Here is an 18,280-nt window from a genome sequence, read left to right as displayed (position 1 = left end):
GTCCTGCATGTAAAATACTACTTAAGTAAACATAAGTACATACATAAGTATTATGAGCTTGATGTAGTTAAAGTCTTACAGTAAAAGTACATAAGTATTATGAGTGAGTGGAGCTAGTTTACACTACTTTATATACAGTTAGCTAGTTTACACTACTTTATATACAGTTAGCTAGTTTACACTACTTTATATACAGTTAGCTAGTTTATACTACTTTATATACAGTTAGCTAGTTTATACTACTTTATATACAGTTAGCTAGTTTACACTACTTTATATACAGTTAGCTAGTTTATACTACTTTATATACAGTTAGCTAGTTTATACTACTTTATATACAGTTAGCTAGTTTATACGACTTTATATACAGTTAGCTAGTTTACACTACTTTATATACAGTTAGCTAGTTTAGTCCAGTGGTTCCCAACCTAGGGGTGGGGCCCCTCCAAAGGGTCAGCAGATAAATGTGAGGGCTGGTGAGATGATTAATGGGAGAGGAAAGAAGAAAAAACTAAGTTCTGATACACAAATGTGTTTTCAGTTTTTGGACTTTTTCTCTAATCTTTGAATATTTTTGCTTGAAATATTGGATCATTTCAACATTTATTGAAAAGCATGTGAGAAGTTTAGAGGGAAAATCAACTCATAGACATCTGAAATGTGAGCCGACTACACACTGCTTTTTGTAAGACATCAAAAGACAAAAAGGTTGGAAACCACTGGTTTCATCTTTAACAATGTGTTGTATTTTAAAAGCTTGTTATATTATCCATTGTGTCAAATCTGCATCTGAAAAGTAACTAAAGCTGTTAAATAAATGTAGTGGAGTACAATAATTCCCTCTGAGATGTAGAAAGTAGCATCACATGGAAATACTACAGTAAAGTGCAAGTACCTCAAAACTAAACTGTACTTCAGTACAATAATTGAGTAAATGTACTTAGTTAATTTCACCCAGTGAAAGTGACTACTACACTGGACTACACTGTAGCAGTGAACAGTGCTTGAGTAAAATCTAAAGTTTACTGCTCCATATTCAACATGTTAGTATACATGTTGAATACAGTCAGTATTTATTGCTGTAGACTAGAATAAGTTCAGTTTATGCAGCTAATACTGTAGCTACAGAACAGGTTGTTGACCTGTCCAACAAATATGAAGCTAATGACACATCACTAGAGAACAATTCTCAGTCTGAAGCTCCATCACTGAAAAAATATAAACAGAGCCTTAATGAAAATTTACCATGATTGTAAAATGCATTGTAACATCTTTAAAACTATCATGTATATACAGTATTTAGCTTGTTGTATAATGGCTCCTCTCTGTCCACAGTATGATGTGTCAGTATGGTATGTCAGAGAGCAGGAGTGCCACCTTCCCCATAGAGAAAGCACGACATCTGCTGGATGACAGCTTCTTAGAGTCACAGAGTCCAGTCAGAAATGATCCACACAGTACGTCAGTGTCCAATGGCCTGTCATTAGGTATGTATGCACTGTGTGATATTCAGACAGTCTATCCATGTCAAATACAGTTAAACTACTGATATATGCAAATGTTTCACCAATTTTTCTTAAAAATGTGAGAGCAGATAATGAATAACATGTTTGTTGTTGTTTTAACAGGCAGCAGTGAAAGCTCGTTTGGGGAGGAGCTGTCACCTGTAATGGAGAGGTGAGAGCCAATCACAACATATAAACTAAGCATGTGATCTGTAAAGGTTTCAGTTACTTTGAAACAACAAATAAAATGTGAATACATGATTGGATTTTTAATATTATCATCAAATTCCATGAAAAGACCCAAACCAACAATGTGTTAGTCTGTCTCTATATATTGTGACTTCCACACATTGATTCCTACTAAAGATGTCAATCTTTAAAAACAGCTCATACATATACCGTGTTGGTAAAACAGCAGGATATAGTGCATTTGTTGGGGATTTTTTTAATAGCACTTTATTTTACAGGTCCCTTAATTTTATACTGATTTCTTGGATTTAATTTTTGTTTTTGTTTTTTTGGGTTGTTTATTACATAACAAAGTTATGCTGGAGTTACATAGCATAGAAAAGCAATTGACAACAATGAGAAAAAAAGGACAAAAAAACAAACTAAACTAAAAATGTATATTTAGTCCATTGGATATAGCAGTTAAGTAGATTAATAGTTTAATACACAAATACTTTTAGGTTTAGTGTTGCATTTTTTGGTTATTTAATGTAGATGGTTGCTGCAAATGATAATAAAAAAAACTGAATCATTATATTTGGGTTGTAATTTTCAATTTGCAAAAAATCTTCAAACTTGTGACAGACAAAAGTGTGTTCACTGTGCAGTTTAATATAATATTATACAATAAATAATATACAATATTAGGTTTTTTTCCAATCATTTCCTTAAAGTGGCTGTTTTTTCATGCACACATTTAAATTAAATTAAGTTTAGAAGTCTCTTTTGTGATTATATAATTGTACAGGCTGACATCACGATTGCAATCAGATTAATCATGCAGCACCTCCTACCAAGCCAACCTGACTCCCTACAAATGAACCATTAAATACCTGCTAATTACTCACATTTCTGGAACAATGGTGCAAAATTCAAGGCCTTGTAAAATATAGCATTAGCACTATTTTTAAGCTTTGGATAAATCCACTAGCAGGATGGAGTGTGTGGGATTTAAAATAAATTACTGTGTGTGTGTGTGTGTGTGTGTGTGTGTGTGTGTGTGTGTGCGTGTGTGCGTGTGTGCGTGTGTGTGTGTGTGTGTGTGTGTGTCAATAACACAGAGGAATAAGATATATCAGGCTTTGATACACACATAATACTTGTTAGCAGATCAGTTCATTGTTGGTTTGGATCCGTTTATGAGGTTTACTAAAATGAAGAACACAGTACATCTGCAGCTTTCTACTCAAAGCTTTGTTTCTATATGTGTTTAAGCTGTACTGCTGTGTCACTAGTTTGTATCTGTGCTCTGCAGCATATCCATTATGCATATGATATCAGTGTATTTGAATGGTGCTAACATCCTAACATCAAGTTAATCATACTGTATATCTATGTTTGTCCCTGCAAAACAGATGTGTTATGTATATGAGTTTGTGCAGAGTCTCAGAGTGAGGTTTATATTTCACATTCTATCTCAGTAAATGGTTTGAGGTACACTGAACACTTCTAAGCTAACCAAAAGGCCAGCAAGCCCCTCAGACTGACTCTGACAATGTGTGACAAACAGGGGCCGCATGTACGCAACACTGGGCCCCAACTGGAGGGTCCCACTTCGCAACTCCCCCCGGAGCCGCAGCTATGTTTACAGGTACAGTGAAGTGAGAGAGCAAGAGGTTCACATCACTTTAAGAATTCATTCACCTGTTTGTTAGAGTAAGAATCAGACTTACTGCATGCTGTCAGAGCCCAGTGTCTTATTAAGTCAGCTCTCTGTGGGATTTATATTTCACTCAATTTAAAAGGGTAAACTGGTTGAATGTTATAATATAATAGTCTGTATAGTCGCTAAAGGGTCTGTTCAATCAAGTTACTGAAAACACAACACACTGTCAAAGGTTTAGTTCTAATAAAACAGCTGACAGTGTGTTCTGTTGATTTAAAGATGTATTGCTGTTGATTTTTTAATGTCATTTCTCAATGCCTTTAGTAATCACACTTTACATACTTCATCTCAGAAACCTACAAGTCTGGGTATGGTTTGGGATTTTCAGATACAAGTCAATATGATTCCTGGATTACAGTACCAAGACAAGACTGTTTTGACTGTTTAGATTTCAGGACTTGTCGGTTTCTGATATTCAGTCCTACAGACACATTGTAGTCATATCTAAAAAGTATTAAGTTTTAATACTTTGCCTCAGACACAGATTTCGGAAAACCTGGACAAATAAAAATGAAACTATCGACATGGTTAGATATATCAATATATCTTTTGTTTATTGCAATTTGGGTGAACTGACCCTTTAATCACAATGACTGTATGGTCTGGAATGTTCTCTAAAACAACATACTATGAACTACTGGACTACTAGACAAGTGTTTGAGCAGTAGGTTAAAAGCATTAAAGGAGCAGTGTTGGGTAACACAACAACAACATTACATTACAAAGTAACTAGTTACATTACATCACTTTCTGAGAACAGTAAGTGGTTAGAGTACTTTAGTGTTACTTTGTGATTCCTCATGTAGTTTTAGTCCAGACCTCCTTTAAATATAATGAATGTACCAAGTCTGACCCCTCATCTGTAAATCTTTACACTAATAGCAGGAATGCCACACAATGTTCCATTTACAGTCTTTATTGGACTAAAGTAGCTTCTCAAACATATGCTCACATACAAGTTATAAAACTACATTTATTCATTTCAAATCACATACCTGAATACAGATTATAAACACATCCAGGCTTTTCAAACACATCCCTGAATCTGAAGGCTGATCATTTGTGCAGCATTGTGCTCTTAATGTGAGGAAGCATCACAGCTTTAGCCAATGGCAGCACTTATAAAGGTCAACACAGTTTCACACATCGTATCACACACATCATCACAGATCCCCCACCATGAGAAAAAACACACACACATGCACAAAAAGGCAAGATTCTTGAAGACTCCAAGATGAGTGGTGAAGTGACCTCAACACTCACTGACTACAGGTGACTTCTGTCAGATAAGATCATGTGTTTCCTTCACTGCTACAGTCAGTGTTGTGCTTTGTTTGTCTTGTCTGTCTTATTAATGGGACTGTAAGAAAAGCTAACTTATAACATAATGTCAGTGTTGGTAACTTGCATGATGTTTCTATAAGAGGATTCACCACCATTGTCATACACTATAATGTATACATTCCACTTCAGTCATATTGTATAAGAAACTTTATTGTTATTGTACAAGAAGTACAACCAAATTGGCTGTGCTGTGCCTTAATATATAAGAAAATAGAAAATAGACAGTAAAAAATACACAAACACACACAAACACACATAAACAATCATCCCAAATCAATCAATATATAAACAAAGCATTTAACCCTTACAAACTGTTCAAGGGCAAATTTAACCCATTTTTTACTTTTAAGAGCTGTAAAAACATTTCTTATAGCTGGACTGTCCTAATGTGAACCACAGTATATAAACATGGAAATAAAATGCAGCATTTTTAATAACTTTTGTGCAGCTGATACACGTTTTTACATATGCAGATGCACAAAATGTAACAAAAACATGTTGTTTTATTAATCTTATTCTAAAAAAATGTTCTCCTGGACCATAAAATAGTGATTTGTGAATGTCTGTCTAAGGATGAATCAAACATTTATCAATGATCAGTTGGTGTAGAGACTAATTATGAGTCAGAATATGAACAGTATGTAAGGGTTAAAAGCAGTATATAGATATCCTAACAGCAGTAACAGACATTTGTACACATGGAGCTACACTAACACATGTTGTGACTGCATTGAATTCTATCTATTGAGGCTACAGTCTCTGCAGTGTACACAGCTTCCATACTTTCATTTCCATATTTTCCTCAGTCTGCTGTCAGAAAGTGTTGGAAAGGTGAAATTTGATCACAGCTCATAAAGCAGCAGTTATTACTGAGCTGTTAGGCGTCTATAAAACCATTATTTTACACCCACACTGTCTGACACAATGAACAAAAACACAGCTATGTCATTAAAATGGGTGGTTACAGAGAGAGTTATGTATGTACAGCAGTAAAGCCTCTGTTACTAAATGAGCTGCAAAATAATGTGAGAAAAACAAAAACAACTCCAAACTGCTGATGAACAAATGATAATGAAACATTTTGAGTGCACACTGAACCGATACTGAGCAAGAGTGAAGTGGAAAGCTGTGTTCAGGTTAGTCTCTCTGCTCAATAGATTTTCATTCATATTTCTCACAAAGTAAATCCACTTTGACTCAAATAAAACTCAATAATAGCTGCACAGGGCACCATGTCATCTGTTTGGCTTGTTAGTCATTGGGAAAAAAAGAAAAATGTCCATCACATAGAAATACACTGTGTGCTTTGCCATTACAGTGATTACTTTTTCATAGCATTAATAAGCATATAATGTGTTTTCCCTGTAAGAAAACAGACAGGCACTTAATAGAACCTCATCACACTCATATTGTCTCAAACTGAATTGCACACACTGAACTCTGAATACTGAACAGAAAACAGTTCCAGTTGTTAATAATGTTTTATGATTCCATCCTTTCTCATATTTCCCAACATCCTTAGCTCCTCTGCTGCCAATTCCTGCTATGGATGCAGTGAGACCAGCAGTGTGACCATTGAGGGACCCCTCCGTAGGAAAACACAGATGAAGGAGGGACGGAAGCCCAAGGTAAAGTAGATTTTATTGTTTGAGCTCCGATATGTTTTTTGCCGTGTCAGCACACTGGAAAGTCATTATGTTCTAGTGAATGAGATCTGTTTTATTTGCAGCTGTCATCATGGACCAGATTTTGGATCACTCTGTCTGGATCAACGCTGACATTCTATGGAGCAAAAGCACTGAGGGCCTCTGAGAGGAAACATGTAAGTTTGCTGATTTAACCCTTACATTCTGTTTATATTCTGACTCATACACACCAACCCAACCCACCAATTGGACAAAAGTGTCCAACGTGTTTGATGCCATTAAAAAGGCATATTTGAGAATTTATTTTCTTTTTCTTTTTTTTTTTGCATGTTTCTTCTACTCCTCCTTTATTGATCCAGATCATTGATTTAATTAAATTAATTTCAGACTTCTGGCATTGAAGGGGTTAAAAGTTTGAAATTAATTCAATCAATGGTTTGGATCAATAGAGGAGGAGTGGATTAGAATATGCATGCAAAAAAAAAAAACGAAGAACATTCTCAAATATGCCTTTTTAATGGCATCAAACACATTTCACACTTTTGTACAAAGTGGTAAATGTGCCAGTAAAAATATTAGGGTACGAAAGGGTAAGAACATGAGGCTAATGTGGTGTTCAGTATTGACAACTGGCTAAATAAACAAACCATGCAGGTTAGTTTTTATGCTCCCACTGGTACCTGAAGCAAGTTGTCCTACCATCCTGTCACTTTTTACTACAGTGCTGTTGTCAGCCTAACACAACTTTCACATCAGCAGGACACAATAAATCACATTTACTCCATTTATAGCACCATGGACAAACCAGCAGTGTGTGTTGAACATTATCAGACTGTGCTTACTCATTCTTTAAGTATATACTGCGTAGTAGTTGTATTTGCTCTTTTTAGTCACAGAGTGAAAGGTTTGTCTTGTTTCATGAATGAAAAGGAAACTATTGATGTGTAACTATAAGAAACTGAAGAAATAACTGATATCTAAAAAAGGAGTTTTTCCTAGTAAGATTTCTATTTGTGTAAAAATCAAATCATTTAGATGTGAAGGAGTGGTGGCATTTTATGCAATTTAATGCTTCTATTCACATGATGGGTATAGAATGAAGTACTCAGTTGGTATCAGTATCACTTTAAGGGTACTTGGATTGGTACTGGTATCGTCATTTTTTAGTAGAGTGTGGTTCCTCATGCTGACCAATCCTTGCATTGTCCATGTGAGATCTCTGTAAGCTGCTGCAGTGTAGCTACAGCATTTCTACCAATGGACATACTATCTACAGGGTCCGTGTCCATGTTCTCATGCTTACCCCCTTAATGCAGAAGTATTCATCTACCTTAAAGTTTTACATCTAATGAAAATCAGGTGTGAATGTGACACAAATCTTGTATTAACCACAGTATAAGTCCAGCCCCTGCAAGAAGGTGTGTGTGACTGGATGGATGGTGGTACTGCCAGACGACCCTGCCAGACCTAACATCTTCCAACTCAATGACCCAGACAAAGGTGAGTGTCACCCTGCTAACAGAACCTGTCTATTTTCCTTTTTGCCTTTTTGATACAGAACAATGACCTGTCTGGTTTTAGCAACACGTTTATGTCACTCCACAGGTAATGTTTACAAGTTCCAGACAGGATCCAGGTTTTCGGCGATCATCTGGCACAAAAACCTGGAAGAGGCTTGTAGGAGCAGTAGACCTCAGGTATGTTTAGGGCAGAGAAGAGCTCTGACAAAGCCAATGTACACAGACACAGAGACTAACTGGTGAACACAGTAGTCCTGTCATGATAACTACTTATTTGTTGGACAATATATTGTCTCAGAAATAATCGTGATAAACGATATATATAGACATAATGTTGATAATTATGATATTGTACGATAAGTCGATAATTATTGTGACAGGCCTAGAACATAGTGGAGCATTTAGCAGCTCAAGAGCTGGTGGAGACCAAACCAGAGCTAAAAGGAGAGTGAATCTTCGGACTTTATCTTCATACCTTTTTGTTGCCCCCAGTTGAAGAACCAAGAATATGGTTTGGTTTCCCTCATCTCTAATATTTGTGCTAAATATCTCTTCTATTCTCTTAACAGATACCAGCAAACCTCATGTCATTTGAATGAGAGCAGACCTTACCCAGCAGGACATTACTGTGCCAAACCCATTAATGTGGGAAGTATAGACTTATATGATGGAACACGTTGGAATTTGATGGTATCTATCGAGATGGCAGAGTGACGAAGCACTTTGATACTGGATGTGTGACTGCAAATGTCATCCCCCCCCCCACCTGCTATCTTCTTCACAAGTACTAAGTGAAATGTAAAGGCTGGAACAATCCAGGCGGTGGAAGATGGTGAGACTGTCCCCGTGTTTCTTTCTCTAAGCTTCTTCGTTCACCGTCATCGCTGCTATAAAACATGTGAGCAAGCACATAGTATTTTTTTGGCCCATGTTGGGTTTCTGCTTGGGTGAAAAGATGCATCAGTGCACAACTGTGGAACGACGTTGATCTCCAGTGTTATACAGGCCGTCGAATGAAGTTTGAGTTTTGGCAACTTGGAGAAAAAAAAATGCCCATGTTGTTCAAGCTCAATTTGTGAAACTGCTTTTGTGAGGCGGCTAAGAAGAAATGGATGCCTACATGTTCTGTTGAGTAAAAGATTTGGATTTCTTTTCTGCATTTCAACTTGGATCTATCCAGATGAAGGACCCCCGATTGAAGGTGTCATTATACCACAAAAGATAAGCACTGCAGCAGAAAGGACGGACAATGAGTCTTCATCACCTTCAGCCCTGTGGCACACAGCTGGACTGACTTAGTTCTAAAATGTGAGAATGCGTAGTTGTACAAAAACAGCGAGGAAATATGAAGTTGGCTTTAATAGTTTGTGTTGAATTGTTGTTCAAATGAAGGAGCCCTGGATCAGTTCACCCCCTGCTACCTCAATTGGTAGTCCTGTAAAAATGTGTTTGCTGATGTACATACCAAGGTTTACAAATAGCAACAATTAATTTTTTCTACAGAATCAGACACCATGGAAACGGTACCGAACAAGGTGATAATTACAATCATTAATGCAGAAAACAGCCAGTTGTTGTCTAAACCAGTATGCTGACGCAGTTGGTCGAATTCATCTGAAGCAATTCCCAATGAAGTACCTAGCTTTCAACAATCCTGTGTATATTGTATTTATTTGTAAAAGAGTTTATTTTTTTGACTATTGGCCATCAAAGGGAAATAGGTACGATGATGGATTATCTTTGACTCACCACCTTCTGCAGGAAGCTGCTCCTCTGATAGACTGCTGGTGGGAAGCCACCCTAAAACTGAAGGACACAGGGAGAAGGGAAGACTCCATCAGCATTGGTACTATAAAATAATCTGCTTCAAAAGCTAAATGTTAAGCTGTAGCCATCATTCCTATTAGTGAGTTCAAACATGCTGGGGTTCATAAACCAGGAAGACTGATGCTACATGAAACTGTTATGTTGAAGAATCAGTCAGTCAGTGTTCCAACCCTCACCTGTAGTCATTGGTTTTGAGTTATGACCAAATGAAAGAGATCAGGGGTTAGGGTGCAGACAGCATAAATGAGTGTCTTTTATGGGTTGGCTGGTCTCACCCTTACAGATAGAAAGAATGCATCATTATGCTGACAGAAGTGCTTTTCAGATAGCTGAACAACATCTGAGACGTTCCCTCACACCTTTCCGATGTTGAAATTGGGGGATTGAGTTTTAGCACATTTGTGAAAGTGACAGTCAGAGGAGTTAACCCCTGTATGCTCTGGACTGGTCAGGCATGTAGTAGAGGTTACAAAGTAAGCTGGGTACAAACTTCTCGCCCCGCCCCCCCCCCACCCCACCCACCCACCCATTCTTCACACAACTTTTGTCAGTTTGTGTGTAACAAATGAGTCTGAACAATCACTCCTCAAATAGTGTCAAAGTATTCACCACGTGTACAGTTTATCTCACCCTTCTCTAGGAACGCTGGCTTTTTACCCCATTAGGAACATCTGTAAACACTTTAGCCTTCACATTCATGTAATTACAGTGCCTCTGTTTTTTTGGCACATCCAACTGTGAGAAAGCCCGAGGCAGAACACACTGGAGGGATTACACATCCCATCTTTCCCTGATTGCATAGCAATTCCACAGGAAGTAGTTGTGGGACATGACAAGGGTGAAGGACGAATGTGCTTTCGTGTTTTCGCCGGCTGCCAGGCCGACCTGGATGTGGAGAAGCATGATGGGAATGATGGATGGACGGCAATATCATTAAAAAGAATTGTGATGGGTGAAGAAATGTAAGCTGTTACATGATCAGACAGGTTTGAAACAAACGTTAAGGTTAGCCAAACCTATTTGAAAGGAAAAAAAGATGAACAACCATCAGATTCTATTGATCCACCTCCTGCTTCACTTCAACTTTGACCTACTGTACTCGCTATAATCTAATAATGGATTATTAGTGACATTTCAGGTGTGCTCATTCAAAGTTTCACCTCCCATTTTAGTTTGTGATAATCTTTGTTTAAAACCTGTCCAATCATCTGGCTGCTCATGTTTCCCCCTCTGTACTTCGTTGTAGAGATGTGATGTTGGCATGTTCCCCCATCACTTTATTACTTTAGGTCCAAATTTATCGTAACTGATGGAAACAATGGCCAAAACTCTTGAAAGAGATTCATGTTGTAATAAACCAAATTATCCTTAAAAAGTCAAACTCAGCTAAACGATAAGAACATTTACTAACCGATGTCATATTTGTAATGTTTCCCTGTTGTAAATCATGGTAACTGTCATTTATGATGTCAATTACAAACATATAAATGAACATAATGTAATCACAACTTGTGATCAGGATGTTGACAATTTTCCAAGTTGAATGTTTTTTGTTTTTCTGAACTCATTCATGTGTTGTCCTTGACTACATTTTTCAGTGGACTAATGACGTCTTCAGATAGTCCCTGTAGTTTTTTTGCAGTATTACTCTTGTGTGCAGATAAAGGCTTATACTGGTGATAATGCATGTTTAAGCCCAGTTACTACAAATCACATATTCACTTCAAAGCTAACCACTGTCCTGCTGTGTTCTAGACATTGTAACGTACTCTCTCTCTACTGTTCCTGGCATTCAGCGGTTTCTATTCATTGCTATGGAGAAAGGAAAATCAATTAGCACACTCTTGAAACTTGCTTGTAATCCATCACAGTGAATATTAGGCCCAGTGTATCAATCAATCAATCAATCAATAAGCAGATTGGTATGATCAGTAGAGAAAGGTTAAAGGTATTTTTGAAATCATTTTGAAACAGCGTCTCCATTACATAAGTCCAACAGAGAGCAGTAACAATACATTTTTACACTGTTCAATGTTCTCTCACTACATATCAATGTTAATTATCAACAAAAACTTAATGGCCAATTATCAGCTGTTTTGTTTTTTTTACTTTTATATATCAGTATCTGTGTCAGTCTGGCTTTACATTTAGTCTGCAGTCATTTGTGTCAAAGCTACATCATTGTTATGAGCTAATGTAGTGTCAACTTTTCAAACCAATCGTTTAAATTAGAATTAATCTACATCATCCTGCAGTAATAATTTAATGTTTACATAAGTGTTACATTATTTATTACAAAACCCCGGCAAGTTTCAAGGATCTGCAAACTGATGTTCAAAATCTGTGAAACCAAATGACTGCCACTTATAAAAACACAGGTATGGTCCTTTAATTAACACCAAAGCACATTTCTTCAAACAGAGAAATCAGAGATGCATTATGGCTGTAATGTTCCTCTAACAACCAGTGAATAACAATGAGCTCTGCTGCCAACCTGTGAATGACTGAGCCTGTGCTTTTGTTTCATATTGTACTATTTTACTGTTGAAGTTCAGCTTAACTACATTTTCTGCATTGATTAACACTGCTGAGTCATGTTTTACTTTAATGTCTTTTTACTGTTGCTGTGCAGTACATCCAACTGGTTTTATTTCACCTGTTTGAAGGGTAACACTCCAGTTCAACGTGTTCAGGTAATAATATAAGTTTGTTTAATGTCTTTAAGGACAGATTTTAACTAAAACAGATTATGAGGTTAAAGTAGTTTGGTTTTCCTCATGTGAACTGTGTTTGACCTTTTTTATACATAATCTCCAAGTTTAAGTGACAAAGTAATTGAATTAATTAGTAAGGGGATTTGTGTTTGAAATCAGTCTGATGATTGTTTGGGCTTAAAAGTCATTGGTTACTTATATTTAGGATCATTATACTGCTTAATTGTACCAAAAGTGGAACATTGTGCATAAAAAGGGGCTACACAGTCCTACGCTGTTGTCCAATTATTGGCACACCTTAGACCAGACATGTCCAAACTACTACTGATATTTAGTGCTTTAACCTCATAGTCATTATTTTTGGTTACATTACACTGGACTTGAACCAAAACTATATGAGGGAAAATCCTAATTAATGTTGACTGTCCTGTAGGTCTAGGATGTGTCTAGCTAGAGCACAGAGAGTGGAAGCATCTCCCTTAATTATTTCCATGTTCCCAGTAGCTAGTCACTTCATTCAAGAGTCATCTGGTTTATGCTCTGTGAAGAGAGCTGGTATCAAGTCTCAATAACCCCAGAAACTTAATGAATTAAATCAATTTTTTTTTTTAAAGCTTTCAGAGTTCTTTGTCCAGAGAGTTTGTGCCGAATTTTGTTCATCTAGATTCTATAGATTTAGATACTTGGAAGTGTTAAAGGATTATTCATGAAGTCCGCAATCAGACAAAGTATCATTTTAAATATCTGTACTGAAACTCATAGAACTAGCATTGAAACAATGGTAGCTTGTTTCTACATTTCTATTCCTGCACCAGATGAATAAACAAGATATGACCCAATGTGTTTTATTCACCTCCCATGTAGCTAAACTAGCACTCTCCCCATTTCCAGTGTGTGTGCTCGAGCTGGCCTAAAAAAACCCAAACTGTGACCTGGACCAATAATGTGTGTGTGTGTGTACAGGACATAAAGATAACAGTGATGTTGAAGATCACAAAAGATCATGATGTACTTTCTTTTTTACCAACTTCATCTATGTATAATTTCATACTGCAAAATCAAATATGTGGAATCATGTACATGTTATGTTTTGATATAGTACCCTATTGGAATATGGATTTTTAATGGATACAATAAGCAGACAGGAAATGCTGGTTTTGACTAATGTAGCAAATCAAAGTATTCTTTAAAAATAATGTAAAAGTCTAATATTGTCAAAATAGTGTCCTAACAATGATCAGAGCAACAAGATATTGAAAGGGAGAGCTAGTTGTAAATAGTTTGGCAATGTTATGGTTTATATTCAGTAACATGATTCTCCCACATCCCTAACCAGCACCACAGTATCTAACTGTGCACAAGGTAAACATAACTAAACATGGTAACATCCAACACTTACATCAGCTGTTGTAGTTTGTCTATTTCTGACATACTGCCTCCAGTGTTCATGTGCTGAACTGCATCTTGCGGGCATGTAGCATCAATTTCTAATAACACTGAAGGAATGTTAGATATGTGCGGCTGCCAAAAGTATATCACAAGCCAAAAACAGCTCATTCTCCAAAATGTTGTTTGTTCTTTTAAAGAAAGTCAACATTTTGTCAGGATTTAGCTCGGATTGTTACAAACTGGGCTCGTCTTGTTTAATGCCAACTATGTACCGCCACAGTTTTCATGAACTGATCTCCATACTGTAAATTACAGCTGTTTTTTATAACCAATACTGATGGAGCTGTGAGTGACTGAAACCGATTAGTCAAGTGAACTGTAGTTATACACAGGTTTTTAAAAAATGCCCGGGTTTTTTTCTGTTATTTACGACACAAATAATTACAAACAGCCCACTAACATCTCAGCATGTGCTAGTGAGTTTTACAAAATGCAACTCAATTTAGATGCAGCTTAACACAACACTTATTTCTCTAATGTTGAACCAAAAGAGACATATACAATAAACCCTCATCACTAGCAGTGGGTTGTTTTTTTTTTAATTGAGTATCCAAATATAATATGTTAGCATCAATGTGTACAAGAATACATCATATCACTCCGGTTTGTTTTCATCAAGTATTTCAACAGTGTTGCTTTACTGCTTTCTTTCTATGCTTTTGATACTTGTTACATTCAGACATGTTTGTGTTTTTATCAGATTCCACTGAGGACAAACTGAGTGTTCTGTGGGGCATTGCATGTATTTATTTGTACAAACTTTTTAGTGTTGTAACTGTGAAACAGATAACCACTGGGTTGTGATTATCAGTCTGTGATTCTTTTGCTAACTTATTTCCTATCATGGCATTGCTATATGTTGCTGTATTTTTCAGCTTCAGCCACTAAATTGGAAATAAAAATTTATGTACAGAAAGTTGTTGACTTTGCGTTTATGTTGTTTCTTCCTGTGTGCTGTGTCAGTATGTGGACAGTAGGGGTCACTGTGGAGCACATGGGTGACATGACACACACTACTCTACTGATCTACAGGTGGCTGTAATGTGTCAAAAAAAGGAGGCTACAAGCTAATAAACATTGGTGTAAAAAAAGGCTGAATTTAAACTACTTCAGGTATTTATAGAGGAAATGCACTCCACCCTTTTATTAGACCTGGAGGATACACACTGATTCAGTGAGTAACATTCAGTGCCAACATTAGTTCATTTACAGCAGAACACCACAGGGATCATTTACACTGCACAGTGATCTCACAGACTGTATCCACCTCTGGACAAACTGTTGCTTTTGCTGATTTGCTGAATGAAAAAAACTTCTGCAGGAAACATGTTAAGACAGTGGTTCCCAAACTTTCTCTGCTGGGTCCCCCTTTGGTTGCTGAGAAAACATTTTTTAACGGACATACATTTCTATTGTCTAGTGTTGATTTACTGTGTTTTCTTCCTCTGCAATGCCTGGATAACCTGTTACTCTAAATCAAGATTTTCCAAATCTTGGATCAATAAAGTAAATCTGTTTATCTGTGTATCAAATATAACAAAACACAACGGAGTAAAAAGCTAATGATAACATAGCATGTTGGCCTGCGTATTACTCCAAATAATCTTATTATGATAGCAAACCTGTGTTTATATGTCTTCATGACTGTAAACACTTTGAAAGCAGTGAACAAATATCAGATACACAGCAGCTACGTTGTAGGTTACGTTAGCACAATGCTAACGTTAGCCGCGAAGCTAACGTGCAGAGCGTCAAACAGCTGTAGTAACTACTCTGCTACTTTACAGCTAACATCACAACAACAACATATCATGACTAACTAGACAGTGAGCTGAATGTCAGCAGGTAACGTTACAGTTTATGTGAAGCAGAGCTGATGTTACTCACCTGTTACCTCACCAGCAGAGCAGCGTCCGCCTTCACTCTCCGGCGGTCCCTCCGCCCAGGGGCGCATTAACGTCACTGGAGGCCCCTGCCCTGGGCTTACAGGACTTTATGAGCCCCCGACCCCGCACCCCGCTACAGGACTTTATGAGTCCCACATCCCTAAGTGGTTGACACACTGTATTTTGCCTATAAAAACTCAATACAAGGTCATCTTTGGCTCTGTGACATTTATTTGTACCATTGTATGAACCATTAACTATGTGCATTTCACTTTTGCAAATGAGCCAACATATACTCACCCACACACACACAATTACATCAGCACAATACTTCACTTAGGCTAATAACTGTTCCACAGGCTATGCAACAAATCAAACATATTGCAAGCAAATAACTGATTCATTTTTGTGCCATTTATTTATTTATTTAATGTATGTAGGCCTATAATAACGCTACTTGGGTGTGAACGCTTCATTGTTGCTAACTATTAGGCTTTGTGTGCCGTCTGCTAAGCTGCATGTTGGATATATATGGTGTGATTTTGTTAAATTGTATCAAAATGAAAGATATGGGAGGAGGGGAGGGGGGCCTCTTGGTGTCACACCATCCCCATCACTTTTACCACCAGATGTCACTGTAGTGCAGCATCATGTGCGTTACGGTCGAGTGTTCATTATTCTACATAATTTGCCCAGGTTAGCCCGTTCATTAATGCACCCATGATCCTGCATCTATAACTGAAAATCATTCCTCAGTATTAAATACAGATACAGATTATTCTACAGTAAATGTTTGTCCGGTCCGAATTCCACATATAATTCACATTTATTTGCAGCGCGATTTATAAGTGCTGCAGTCAGTGACATGATCAAACACTCGTCAGAACTGGAATCCAAGTCTTCATCCTCCTCCTCCTCTACCTCTTCTTCGTTATCGCTAACCCGTTGTATCTCAGTGATGATCTCCTCAAGCTCAGTGATTCTCTGTCTCACGCCGCGTGGATCCATTTTTCCAGGGTTAAGAGAAATGTAGAGCTCCGGAGCTGCATACATTTATACTCTCTTCCCCTGTATAAACAAAGTACCAGTTCCCACACCTCTGATTTGTCACAATTTTGTTCCTGAGGTATTGTTATTAAACACGCTACTTACTGTAGCTGGACCTCTATGTAAACCAGGCCTTACTTCAAAGACACAGGTGGGTCTGTGTGTGTGTGTGTGTGTGTGTGTGTGTGTGTGTGTGATGTGCACGCACTGCCATTTTATTCCATTGCCCCATAGACTTCAATTCATTTTTTTATAATGGAAGTCTATGGGAGCCATTCCTTTAATCTGACACTACAAAAAAAAAAAAAAACCCTGGAAATCAATCTTGTTACTCATCAATGACATATCCAAGACTGATATAATCCCCCAAACCAAATTCAATTTGCATTCAGTATATTGGAAATAATCACCTTTTCATGTGCTTTTTTTCACCATTTCTTTTTTACCAGGAACTCTATTTTCTGGCATTGAAGGGGTTAAAAGTCTGACATTAATTAAATCAATGGTCTGGATCAATAAAGGAGGAGTGGATTAGAAGATGCATGCAAAAAAAAAAAGAAAAAGAAAAAGAATTCTCAAATATGCCAAATATGCAAACACGTTGGACACTTTTGTCCAATGTGGTAAATGTGCCGGAAAGTTGATTTTCTCAGAGTTGGAAGGAGTCATACAGGATTGGGTTTGTAATTCAAAAATATGTGAAAAATGATTAACCTGTACCAATTTTCAAGGCTCTTGCTAAAACCACTATGAAATAGTCACAAAATGAAAATCGGAATTGGACAAAAGTGTCCATAACCTTTGTCTACAAAGGTTAAACCTGTTTTTTAAAAAGCTGCTTTTTTTGCTCTTTAGACTGTAGGCATGACAGATCATCTCCCAGCTGGGCATTTGTGCTGCCCTTCAAGATCTATGAAGGGTTGGTTTTGAAAAAAAATAGAAAATCATGCTACAAAAACCTTCAGATCTTCACTTCTCACCTTCCTCATCTTCACTGACACAGGTCCTTCAACCAGGAGAAGAAAGCTCAGAAGCACCTATCTGTTCATCATCTGTTGCTTCCTCTTCTTCTTCGTGGTCCTGCTGTTGTCTGAAAAAGAACATTAAATACCTCAATCATCCTTTCATTCAACAATTCAATCAGTGGAGGTGTTTCTTCTTCTGAATCCTCAGATCCAAGCTGTTGTATCACTTTCAGTGAAGACTCTGACTCTTATTGAGCCTGCAAACTAAACACACACACACACACACACACACACACACACACACACACACACACACACACACACACACACACACACACACACACACACACACACAGAGACAGTTAGTGTGTTATTACTGTTCTGGCTTCCTGAAAACAACCAGAACATATTACATCTCACAACAGCAAACACAAAGCACAGCACACAGCTGGACCAAATCAACTAATCAGCTGCACAGTGACA

At 37.3% G+C, this 18,280-nt stretch overlaps 1 protein-coding gene across 3 annotated transcripts in view; it reads left to right on the top strand.

Moving 5' to 3' along the window:
* Positions 1 to 8,624, top strand: part of LOC128379726 (ras-specific guanine nucleotide-releasing factor RalGPS1-like) — a 152,676-nt gene extending 144,052 nt beyond the window's left edge. For all 3 annotated transcript variants that reach the window (XM_053339353.1, XM_053339350.1, XM_053339351.1), the window contains 8 exons: positions 1,336 to 1,487; positions 1,629 to 1,677; positions 3,244 to 3,324; positions 6,266 to 6,371; positions 6,473 to 6,565; positions 7,784 to 7,889; positions 7,995 to 8,086; positions 8,479 to 8,624. In XM_053339353.1, the coding sequence (XP_053195328.1) occupies positions 1,336 to 1,487; positions 1,629 to 1,677; positions 3,244 to 3,324; positions 6,266 to 6,371; positions 6,473 to 6,565; positions 7,784 to 7,889; positions 7,995 to 8,086; positions 8,479 to 8,508 (709 nt within the window). In that variant the 3' untranslated portion in view covers positions 8,509 to 8,624. The remainder of the gene's footprint in view (positions 1 to 1,335; positions 1,488 to 1,628; positions 1,678 to 3,243; positions 3,325 to 6,265; positions 6,372 to 6,472; positions 6,566 to 7,783; positions 7,890 to 7,994; positions 8,087 to 8,478) is intronic.
* The last annotated feature ends 9,656 nt before the right edge of the window (positions 8,625 to 18,280 follow it).

Source organism: Scomber japonicus, chromosome 19 (assembly GCF_027409825.1).
Source record: "Scomber japonicus isolate fScoJap1 chromosome 19, fScoJap1.pri, whole genome shotgun sequence".
Lineage (NCBI taxonomy): Eukaryota > Metazoa > Chordata > Actinopteri > Scombriformes > Scombridae > Scomber > Scomber japonicus.
This window is presented reverse-complemented; position numbering and strand designations above follow the sequence as displayed.